Source organism: Zea mays, chromosome 1, assembly GCF_902167145.1.
Source record: "Zea mays cultivar B73 chromosome 1, Zm-B73-REFERENCE-NAM-5.0, whole genome shotgun sequence".
Classification (NCBI taxonomy): domain Eukaryota; kingdom Viridiplantae; phylum Streptophyta; class Magnoliopsida; order Poales; family Poaceae; genus Zea; species Zea mays.
In genome coordinates, this window is record NC_050096.1 from 262,677,383 (window position 1) to 262,689,861 (window position 12,479).

The 12,479-nt window shown below is 43.8% G+C and overlaps 1 protein-coding gene across 1 annotated transcript; it reads left to right on the forward strand.

Moving 5' to 3' along the window:
* Positions 1–4,561: 4,561 nt before the first annotated feature.
* LOC118476162 (uncharacterized) lies at positions 4,562–8,669 on the forward strand. Its single transcript, XM_035964346.1, has 2 exons — positions 4,562–5,338; positions 8,460–8,669. The coding sequence occupies exons 1-2, from the start codon at positions 4,891–4,893 to the stop codon at positions 8,549–8,551; spliced, it is 540 nt and encodes a 179-aa protein (XP_035820239.1). The 5' UTR covers positions 4,562–4,890; the 3' UTR covers positions 8,552–8,669.
* Positions 8,670–12,479: the final 3,810 nt, after the last annotated feature.

The following is a 12,479-nucleotide window of genomic DNA, read 5'->3' on the forward strand; positions in this document are numbered from 1 at the left end:
ATTATGCTATTGCTTTACTTTAATCAATGAACATGATGTGAATATTATGATACAATGATGTTATCCCGATGATGTTCTTGTGATACTTTAGGGGGCTCAGGCTGTTTCCTGAGTACCTCCGTAAGGACCTGTTCGTTGAGAGACCACCTGGGGTAACAGTGCAACCATGAGGGTGAAATGGGGCGCCCTTAGCTAAATAATTAGAGGAACTAGAGGTGTAGTTGCTTCGCCGTCGTGCCGTCAATGGGGTCCAGGCACAGTGCTTGCTCTGCCGAGGCTGGGTGCCGAGGTTCTTTCGTTTTGCTTTTGTTAGTCACCCTCCTGCGGGGAGAGGTACTGTGTTTATCAAACTGGAGAAACCTAACGGGCGGCTATGACCTCTAGGGAATCTTTGTAAAGGCTACGTAGTGATACCCTGCCAGGCCACCTAGGTAGTGGTCAATGGAGAGTAGCTCTCTCCGGGCAGAAAGGGAATCATGACTCGTGGGTAAAGTGTGCGACCTCTGCAGAGGGTTAGAAACTGATATATCAGCCGTGCTCACGGTTATGAGCGCCTTGGGATCCTCTTTGATTAGAGATACAGATGGTTCGATATACAATGGTTCTATTTATGATTTTGGTTCGATGGTGATAATGATGTTCCTCGATGAGGAAATGATTCACGGGTTGGTTATTGCTAAAACTTGGCTTCACTAATAATAAATACCTGACCAACTAAAAGCAACTGCTTGAGCTTAACCCCACATAAAGCTAGTCCACCTCAGCCAAACAGGACATTTGCTGAGTACGTTGATGTGTACTCACCCTTGCTTTCACAAAACACCAGGTTGCCTTTGGTGCAATCTATGCTCAGGTAAAGAAGAAGGCATCGAGGCGAATCTCCAGGAGTTCCAGGACTTCGACGAGTTCGAGGATTAGGCTAGCGACCTCCCCCAGTCAGCTGCCTGTGGTGGGTTTATTTACGTTGGCTACGTTTCTGTTCTGTGTACTTTGATTATATTATGTAAATGACTCTAGTCTTTCATATTATTACTTATCTTTATTGTTATTCGAAGCATTGTGCTATGATGAGTCATTTATGTAATCGCTGTGTACGTGAATTTCTGATCCGGGCACGTACATGGTTCGCATTCGGTTTACCTTCAAAACCGGGTGTGACATAAGTGGTATCAAAGCCGTGCTGACTGTAGGACCGCTGACCTAGAGTAGCATTGGCCGTTTTAAGGACTTATTGATTATTACTTCACCTCATCCTTGATTTTACTTCAAAATATTAGTCACCTCGACTAATTCTATGTTGTGCTCCTATATGCCCCCTTGCCAAAAGTATTTTATTCTAGTATGGTCTATATTTCTCTCAATCTATTAGATCTGATCTCACTCTTGTGCTTGCAACATCTTTGTAGATGCCCCTGACCATAACCTTCTTGTCTTTTTGGGATTCTTTCCTCTTTCGTTATTAAATTTCTACCATCTGGCGAACTCTAGTTCTTTGGTATTGACATGCTTGTATCCCTTTAATACTCTTGTTTCGAATACTTGCCTCTAAATTTCTACTGCCTACTTAGACATTTCAGTTTATATGCCCATGATCTTCCTGTCTTTTGAGACCCTTTCCTCTTCTGTTGTTAAGTCGCTATCTTTCGGCAATTTCTTGTCTCTTGGTATTGGTATGCTCATCTCCTTGAAATCTTTCATACTCTCATCTTTTTATGCTTACCTTTATATCCCAAGATCTGTTTAAGATATTTCATTCTACATGCCCTTGACCACCCTTGTTTCTTAATGACCCATAAGCGGTCATTTTATTTTGCACCCGTGGTAATCTCGTTGTTTCCTTGTAACTTTCTTCGATAATGAATTTTTACTTCAACTCTTCTATCGGAACCTCACTTATCTTATCCTTAATTGTTTTCTCCATTTCTTCACTTTGCGAGTCCTGCCTTAACTCTATCCATGGATTATGCTTTTCATCATTATCACCTTTATCCTTATCACCCCTATATCTTACCTTGATGTTTATCTTATACCAACCTTTAAAATATCCTCTTTTCCATCTCAATCTGAGAGTTGTAACTTACCTACTTTTCCCTTGGTCGTATCCTCTTCTTTATCACATGCGAGTTTTTAACTCTATCCTTTGTTGTGTTTTTGTTTGTTATTTCCTTTACCCTTCTCATCACTCTATCCTACCTTGTGATTACGTTATGTCCGTTATCTAAAAACTCCAATCTCCTATCTCAATGTGAGAGCGATGTTTTACTTACCTTACCCTTGGCAATATTCTCTTCTTTACTGCGTGAAATTCTGGACGTAACTCCATTCTTTGTTGTACTCATATCACTGGCTCTTCAATGCCTTCATCTTTTCTCTCATACCCTTGTCCGTTATCGCCTTTGACCCTTGCGATATTTATGTATTCTACCTAAATCCTCACCTTAAACTTATCCTTTAAAAGCCTCCCTTTCTTTTCACCCAGTTTGAGAGCTGTGAGTTACATATCTCTCCCTTGATTTCTTTCCCCTCCTTGTCGCCTTACAAGTTTTGTCTTAATTTCATCCTATGTGGTGTTTTTATTTGCTATCACCATTACCTTGTCATCCATCGGTCTTTCCTTGATACTTATCTTTATTCTTGCTCTTTAAGAATCTCCTCTCTTCCACCTCAATTTGAGAGTGGCAATTTACCTATTTGGCCCTTGGACGTACCCCCACCTTTTCCATTTGCAGGTCCGGTCTTAACTCCATCCTCTATGGTACTCATATCTTTTGTTCTTATGCCTGTTTACCTCCTTCCCTACGTCCTTGCCTGTTATTACCTTTAAAACCCTCGTGATATCTATGCCCTTGCCTTCCTGCTTACCTTAAACCTACCCTTTGAAGCATCCTCTTTTCCATCCCTATTCGGGGATAATGCCTCATCTATTTCATCATCAATTGCTCCCCCTTCTTCGACGCCTTGCAAGTTTTGTCTAAAATACATCATTTATTGTGTTTTTGTTCGTTATCACCTTAACCCTTGTCATCCCTCGATCTTTACCTTGATGCTAACCTCCATTTTAAAGTCGCCTCTCCCATTTCATTTTAAGAGTGATGGCTTACCCATCCCACTCTTGTTCGTTCCCTTTTCCTCTATCGCGTTGCAAGTCTTAGCTTTTGCTTGATATCACCCTTACCTTCCTAATATCTAGATCCTTCCATGATGCTTATCCTATGCCTACCCTTTTTGAAATATCATCTTTCCCATCTCGATTTGAGAATGGTGTTTCACCTACCCTAACCTTGGTTGCATCCTCTCCCTGTCGGTTACAATCCTTACTTTAGCTCCATCCTTTATTATGCTCATGCCCCTATTCTGCATGTCTTATTATTCCCCTTGCCTTTCGATGTCCTTAGAGTAGTTTCCCCTTTATAAGGAAAGACCACCATCTAGTTAACATTAACGTGTAGCAACGAGATATTTGTTGTTGTGTGCTCATGATGTTTGTCTTTGTGTTATGACTGATTTGCTTCTTTGAAATGAGTGTTGGTGTGTTGTGGCCTTTGGTTCGCAATGACATCAGTTTATTAGCTGAGTGCAACAGAGTAAGGTAATTGTGTGATCTCCCTTTTCTCTTTTAATCCATATAGGCTTGCCTTTTCTATCTATACCTTTTCCTCTTGCACCTGTCCGGTTGGCAACCTCCAACCTCTCTTAGTCAATGAAGATCAGAGTCGATAGCATCTTCACCAAGTGCGTATCAACGCTCCAGTTAAGGGGGTTAGCTGCTAACCCCCAATGAAGATAATGCGACCAACATCAACCAACAAGATTCGAGTTGCGCAGCGGAAGCGTGTGTGGGTCCTAACCCACAGGTCCAAGAGATCCTCAAGAATTGCATCGATCGGTCTCAAGCATCTGAAAGTCAAAACAAACCAATCCCCAAGTTAAGCTTGTAGAGTCAAAGTCAACTCAAGAAAGTCGTGAACAGCCTATGAACCAACCTCATTTTCTTGCTAGCTTCTTCTTGAATCTCAGGGGCGAGATTCCAGTTAAGGGGGTTAGATCTGTAACACCCTGAATTTGGGGGTATAAATTTTTTTTCTCTAATATCCACCAAAGTCAGGTGTTACACTCTCATTTCTTTGCTTCCCTTCTATTTTTTCCTAAAAGTGGAGAATTATTTTATTTTATATCTAGTTGTAAGCTTAGTAAAATAAAACCTCAGAGGTGCTTGAGTGTTGCATTCATGCCGATGCATAGTGTTTATAAGTGCAAAATGTTATCGAAACATGTTAAAATATCTCGAGGATGTTCCCGAGAGTTTTTGGAATCTTCGGAACTTTCTTCGGGTATTAAATACGAATTTCAGCCTTTCTAATATTTAAATACCTACATTTAGTATTTCAAAAACTCAATAATACATATTTATAAATATAGATATATATTTTCCTCTCGTCAAGGCTGTTCTGGATCTCGTGCCTTTTGACGGGATCGCCATACCACCTCTCCTCGCGAACGGTGTGCTGCTCGCGTATGGCTACCCTCGTCTACCCCGACGTCTACCTCTGATATCCCTACCTCGTCTTGCTCCACCGCACAATAGCCCCTCCCACTCGATCAATCATCTCTAGATATCTCAGATAACCTCTTCTCCACGATCCGTGATCGAGCCACCTCTATGCAAAGCCTCAACACCCCATATATTTCCTCATTTCTAGATCCTACTCAACCGACGTCCAGCCTCTCGCTTCCGTGTACGCCGTCGCCCAGCACCTCTCTTTCTCCCACGACTGTTGTTCCCTTAGAAGGAAGAAGAAATCATCAGCTCCTCCCCTCTCCTCTCCTCCCGTAACTGTTCCTCCACTCGCGCGGTGCACGTCGTGGAGAGACTAGCAACTGCCCGGCCCGATGCCTTATTCAAACCCCTCCAGAACGCCCGCTCGACCTCCACTCCTCTCCAAGCTGTGCTCTGCTTCCCCTCGACGCTCCTGGTCGCATGACTCGCATCGCTCTGCGCTCGAAAAAACCGCCCGCAGGTTGGAGCTCCATTGCACCGCAAAGCCAACTCTGCGTCGCGCTTGGAACACCGTCAGTCGCCACACGTCACTTCCTCCGGCCACGCTCGTCTCCGGCGGCTGCGTCCCAGCACTGGCCCGCTCGTCGAAGTCCAGCCGTGTGTGGGCTGGTGAGCCCCGCCGGGTCCCGTGCTCCATCTGCCGCGCCGCTTGGTGCACCCAGCCGGCATGTCACCTCCGGCGAGCCCCTGCACTGCCACGGCCGTCCCATCCGTGCGTTGAAGAGTCTACGTTCACGTTCTCCACTGCCCGAGGGAGCCCCGCTGAAGCTTCGTCCGTAGGTGATCATTCAAGTGCATTTTATCTTCCCCACTGCACCCTGCTCCATCCGCCGCACATCCTTGGCCGCTGGCGTTGGCCTGCCCCACGCTCTTCCCTAGCCCGAGCCCCGAGGTCGTCCATGTCGCGTTGTTGCATGCCAGCCGCTAGACCTGCTCCTCCCCTGCGCGCGACCTCTAGCGGAGCTCTCGGCGCGTAGCCATGGCGGGGGTGGCCGAGCTCCCCTGCGCATGGTCAGCGCCCAGCTCAGCCCTCCCCTGTGTGTCCGGTGATCGTGCGCCACGACAGCCTAACCAGCCCCGCTTCCCCGCTGCCTCCTGTGCATGTAGCCATGCACGCCCAAGGCAAGGAGAGAAAAGAAACCGCTTGGGGTCCCACCACTTGCATGTGCCCGCACATGCCGCAAAACACAGTGGACTAGGAAACCGTCCTCGCCACGTTTCAGCGACTGGTTGGCCACAAGATGGCGATCTTCTATGGCTGAGCCCTATATGATCGTCCATGGGGCTAAGTTTTAGCCAATCAGTTTGCGCCACGTCATAATAATCCACGATTTAGTAATCATTTTATATATTTTGTGTTAATTTTTCGTTTTGATCCGTTCTAGTTGCGTTAGTTTCATAATAATGTCTTGTACATATTTAAGGTTATTAATTTGTTGTAGCCCATACTTTCGTTAATTAATTAGTCATTTGTTTCCCGGCGGTTATTAAAATAGCAATCTAATTAAAACTAATTTATAGTTTCAATTTGCACTTTTATAAATACATGTTAACATGATTAATACCATACTTAAATATTTTGAATTAATACTTGTTTATTATAGTCATGATATATGTTAGTGGTTCTCGTGTGTCACGCGTCATTCGCGTGTGTCGCATAAGTCGTTTTCGCGTGTCGCATGCCTTGCCGCGTCGTCGTTCGTTCACGCGTGCCATTTCGTGTGGCGCTCGTGGTTGTCGTGTCGCATATTTTAGTTGAATAATCAATTATTAGTTTGTTCGAGGGTTAATAAAATAACAACTTAATTAGAACGAGTCTATAGTTTTAACTCGTGCTTTTATAAATATAAATGTTAATTAACATGATTAATACCATATGAAATACTTTTCATTAATTATTTGTTTGTCGTTCGCGCGCGACATCGTTTGTGCGTCATCGTGCTGTTCGCGCGCATAGTTGCATTGACTCGTGCGTGTCGCACACTGTCGTGCGTGTTGTTTTGCGTGTGTCGCGCGTGCTGTTCACACGCGTTGACACACGTCGTGTGCGTGCGTCGTCGCGTGACGATCACGTGTGTCGCGCGGCGTCTGCGCGTGATAATAAATAGTTTGCCGCTTATAAACACTCATGTTAACGATGTTAATACTTCATGTCATATATTTTAAATAATTAACTTAAGGTTTGCTCGACTAATATTTATTAGATTAATATTCCAATTAGATTAAATATGTAGTGTTCCACTTGAGCTTTTATAATAAATATTGTCATGGCAAATATTAACTTAACAACTTTCTATTTATTTAATATTTGTTTAGTATAAACGTGTCACCTATTTAATTTTATCACCTGTCACGCGTGTCGTTCCGCACGTGGTGACATGCTGGTTCGCGCGTCGTTCACGTTGTTTGCGCACGCTGTTTCGTGGGTCGTCAGCGTGCTGTGTCGCGCGTGTCTGTGCGTCGTTTGCACGCTGTCGTGTTGTTTTGTTTGTCATAAATTCGTCTAGCTTAGAATCTCTCGTTTTTATTAAATTACGTATTTGACAGCTGTTAGTGTAACAGATTTAATTAGAACTAAATAGCAGTTATAATTTATATTTGATAATGTCTAATTAAATGTCCTGACTATTACTAGCGTAACGTAAATGTTATAACTTGTCAAACGTAGCTTCGACTGACGCATTTCTTATTCTCGCATAACAGTAGAAGCGAGCTCTATTTTAGGCTGCATGTTTTTAGAACATTTTATCTTGTATGGTGTAATGTTCTTATGCATATGTATATGTTTGTTTTCTTGTGCCTCTTCGTCTTCGCTTCGCGTTGCGATTAGATCGCGATTCGTTTCCGAGCTTCGAGGAATCGACGGTCAAGCTTCGGTGACCAAATGATTCAGTTCTTCGGGTTCTACGAGATCGAAGACCCTGAGCATCTGTTTGGTGAAGGCAAGTGTCCTTTGACCCATTATGTCCCTTTCACTTATAATACACTCTCCCGCATTACTTAATTGAAACCTAAGGATTGACTAGCTTTCTATTTTCCTTATCCTTGTTTACCTTTTGGGTTATCATGGTTAGCATTATGCTATTGCTTTACTTTAATCAATGAACATGATGTGAATATTATGATACAATGATGTTATCCCGATGATGTTCTTGTGATACTTTAGGGGGCTCAGGCTGTTTCCTGAGTACCTCCGTAAGGACCTGTTCGTTGAGAGACCACCTGGGGTAACAGTGCAACCATGAGGGTGAAATGGGGCGCCCTTAGCTAAATAATTAGAGGAACTAGAGGTGTAGTTGCTTCGCCGTCGTGCCGTCAATGGGGTCCAGGCACAGTGCTTGCTCTGCCGAGGCTGGGTGCCGAGGTTCTTTCGTTTTGCTTTTGTTAGTCACCCTCCTGCGGGGAGAGGTACTGTGTTTATCAAACTGGAGAAACCTAACGGGCGGCTATGACCTCTAGGGAATCTTTGTAAAGGCTACGTAGTGATACCCTGCCAGGCCACCTAGGTAGTGGTCAATGGAGAGTAGCTCTCTCCGGGCAGAAAGGGAATCATGACTCGTGGGTAAAGTGTGCGACCTCTGCAGAGGGTTAGAAACTGATATATCAGCCGTGCTCACGGTTATGAGCGCCTTGGGATCCTCTTTGATTAGAGATACAGATGGTTCGATATACAATGGTTCTATTTATGATTTTGGTTCGATGGTGATAATGATGTTCCTCGATGAGGAAATGATTCACGGGTTGGTTATTGCTAAAACTTGGCTTCACTAATAATAAATACCTGACCAACTAAAAGCAACTGCTTGAGCTTAACCCCACATAAAGCTAGTCCACCTCAGCCAAACAGGACATTTGCTGAGTACGTTGATGTGTACTCACCCTTGCTTTCACAAAACACCAGGTTGCCTTTGGTGCAATCTATGCTCAGGTAAAGAAGAAGGCATCGAGGCGAATCTCCAGGAGTTCCAGGACTTCGACGAGTTCGAGGATTAGGCTAGCGACCTCCCCCAGTCAGCTGCCTGTGGTGGGTTTATTTACGTTGGCTACGTTTCTGTTCTGTGTACTTTGATTATATTATGTAAATGACTCTAGTCTTTCATATTATTACTTATCTTTATTGTTATTCGAAGCATTGTGCTATGATGAGTCATTTATGTAATCGCTGTGTACGTGAATTTCTGATCCGGGCACGTACATGGTTCGCATTCGGTTTACCTTCAAAACCGGGTGTGACAGCTCACTTCACCATCCGACGAAGACCTAGAGCACTCATGGAATGTGGACAACCTACGAAAATTCTTCGTCTAGTCCCAAGGCCTTCACGCCTTTGTAATTTTTACAGACACTATCTCAGTCAGGCCCGCACTCTTTTCCTCACAGGGGGTGAGTTTTTTAATGAGGCAAAGCCATGTAATAAATTGCCACAAAAATTCCCCCAAAAAACAAAAAAAATTCAAGACGGCTGTTGGGGACTTGTTCTCAAATGCTATGAATCAAGAACAAGGCAACATAAAATGTTAAATATTAACACCCTTCGTCCTTCAAAACATTATTTCCCTTAGGATATAATGATCTTCAGACGAAGGTCATGAAGGACATACCTTCGAACAGATGATAATAGAAGAGGCGTGTAAAATACAAAAGATAACATAAACAATCATATAACATTATCAATTCATATTCATTATATTGTCATGAGAAAATAGAAACAATATTGAATTACATTTGATACCTTCGACTTGATAGACAGCAAAGGTACAAGCGTGATGCAAAGCAAATGTCAAGTCAGCGTGAACAGTACGAGGGTACTGTTCATCTATTTATAGGCATGGGACGCAGCCCATGTGAAATTACATCCATGCCCTTTACATTTGCTAATGTCTATTAGGTAATTCATCCAGGTCTAAATAGCCTTTTCCACTTTAAGTCCGTTCCCTTCCCTGTTGTCATGCCGAAGCTCCCTTGCGCGTAGCTTCGGCGCTGCATCAATCTTCGTATTATTCGTGCTTCTCCCACTGTGGTTCTGATCCGAGTCCGAAGGTACCTGTTCATGTATTACAACTCCAGAAACATTGTTAAATCACGTTTTTGAGGACCTTCGGAAGACGAAGGCCCCCAACAGTAGCCCCTCGCAATATTAATTTGTTGGAATAACGAATTCAGATTGCGATATGGACGAAGGCCCTAAGCCGACGGTCCGAAAAAACACCTTCCCTTTGCTAGAATAGCAACAGTCAATGACAGACGGGGCCCTCTAAGTTGGAGCGGACTGGGCATATAAATAAGAACCCACCCCGAGCACATTTTGCACGCTATCTGTCGCTTGCTTTGCTTGCTCAATTTTTTAGCTCTTGCCTACCAACGCTTGCTTGGTTTCTTAGACTTTCTCAGCTTCGGTGTTGGAGACTCGTTCTCAAATGCTATGAATTAAGAACAAGGCAACATAAAATGTTAAATGTTAATGCCCTTCGTCCAATGAAGCATTATTCCTTTACGGATTAATGAACTTCGGACGAAGGTTAAAAACGATACAATTACGAAGGTTAAATTTTCGTAATTGAACTCTAGTAGATTATATAAAATAATACGAAATATGAAGCATTAAAGACAAATAAATTATAAATGAACAACATCACTTTTATATTATCTCCATTTAATGTATTCAAGTACTAAATACATTTATACCTCTGCCTTGACAAAGATTAATTCCCGATTGGCGCGATTGCAATTGCAGGAATGCGTGAACAGTAAAGGAGTACTGTTCACTATTTATAGGCACAGGACACAGCCTGTGAGGAATTACAATCATGCCCCTCATAAAAGCTTACAACAACGACTCAAACATTTATGGACTAAACGGTCATTCTATTTTTAAGTCGGTTTGTAACTCCGAAGCTTCATGGAGAGGAACCTTCGGTCATCACATGCTGACAGCTTCTGCCGAAGCTGTTTCTTCCTACAGGACCTTCGGCGACGAAGCATGGTCCCAACAGTAGCCCCTTCGCGGTGCTAGATCGTTTTTTGTAACGAGCTTGATCCGTGAAAAAAGTCTCTTAGGCTTCAGGGAGCCGAAGGTCCGAAAAACACCTTCCCTGAGCTCGTTGTCGAGAAACGATTCAGTTTCCGAGCGCGTAGCGGTCCCACCTTGCAGAGTTACTATTTGGTCTCTGCGGTCCACCGCGCAGCGGGTGTAAGCAGCTGTTCGTCTGGTGTAAAAATCCTGACGATTCACCTTCTTACCTGCAGTACTATATAAACAGACAGGTAGGTGTGAAGTTACCACAGCATTCATTGCTATTGCACTGTTTTGCTGCCAAAATTTTTAACCATAGCCGAAGCTTGACTCTCGCAATCAAACGAAGCTTCCAGTTTAAAGCCTACTTCGTCAGAGGAAAAAACTTCGGAAGAAAAAGTTTTTAGTTCCAAAAAAAATTCAGAATTAAATGGCCAGAGTGCGCTCTACCGCTAGGGTTGAGCGTGAGGGAGGCGAAGCTGAAGGATCGGAGACTGTTCCTATCTCCGAAGCGATGCAACGATCCGGACTGGTGACCTCGGAAGAAATTCGTACTGCCGAGACGACAGAGCAGACTGTTGCCGAGACAGAACAAGTTGCTGCCGAAGCAGAAGAAGGAAATATTGAGGAGGCTGATCCCGATGATGATTACCATATTGCCGTGCCAAGCAAGCCCAGTCACTTGGACTTCGGAAAGTCGACTGTCTCCAAGGCTGATCTCTCCAAGATGGTGAAGTCGGGTTATTTTAGTGAGAATGAGAAGAAGCTACTTCGCTTCGGGGGGGGGGAAGAAACTACCCCGAAGCCAGGAAAGGATGAAATAGTCATTTTCAAGAGCTTCCTAAAAGCTGGGTTGAGATTTCCCTTAAATAGGATGATCTCTGATGTGCTGCAAAGATTTGGCATCTATTTTCACCAACTGACTCCCAACGCGATTGTCAGGCTCAGCGTCTATATCTGGGCTCTCCGAAGCCAGGCGGTGGAGCCATTTGCCGACAGCTTCTGTCGAGTTCATGAATTGCATTACCAAACTAAGGCCAGAAAAGATGGATTACATGAAAATTTTGGCTGCTATAATTTTGCTTATCGGAAAACCATGAAGTTTCCCGTGATCAGTTATCGAAGCAAATGGCCGGCAGGCTGGAAATCAGAGTGGTTTTATGTCAAAGTTGACGAAGACAAAGAGAAACTGGTTCAGAGCCCTCTTGAACTAACCTTCGGAGAAACAAGACCCCGATGCAGAATGGAAGTAGAAGGTCCAACTTGGGCTGCACTGGGCGAATTCAAAATTATTGCAGAACATATTGGCACTAGAGATTTAGTGCAGGAATTCCTGGCCTTCAGGGTTTTTCCAACTATGAAAGAGTGGACAAATGCCGAAGCTTGAAGGGGAAAAGAAGAAGGGGGAACTCGTCCGACTGCCGTACCATTATAAATTCAAGAAATACTTTAAAGTACCCTGCCAAGAATGGCTTGATACAATTGAAATAATGAGCAATGAAATTCTTGGGAATTACTCTAAGAAAGAGGACCAACTGATGACAGCGGCCTTCGGCACTCGGCCGAAACGAAGGCTGAACAGGGTGCTTGATGCCATAGGATTTGAATATGCTGACTACGGTCGACTGGGCGGAAATGCTGGGGGTCCGAAGCGAAAAAGGATTGCTAGCACTGCTGACGAAGAAGTCATCAAGACAGCAAAAAAGAAAAGAAAGATTCTGATAACATTAGTGCTGAAGAGTTAAATCCTGAGCCGAAGGTGGCTACGACAAAAAAGAGAAAAAGTGCATCCCCAGAGCCAGAAACGCCGGTCCAAGAAGAAGATACTCCTGCTTCTCCTTCTGCCATTGAAGTAGAAAAGATTATGAAGGTAATGACTGAACCCTTGCCTATTAGGCTAAGTCCGCT

Excerpts from the sequence above, each read along its gene's own strand:
- LOC118476162 (XM_035964346.1), top strand. The coding sequence starts at position 4,891 with ATGCCTTATTCAAACCCCTCCAGAACGCCCGCTCGACCTCCACTCCTC. Across the intron at positions 5,339-8,459 it reads CGCTGAAGCTTCGTCCGTAG|GTTGCCTTTGGTGCAATCTA; the intron begins GTGATCATTCAA and ends ACAAAACACCAG.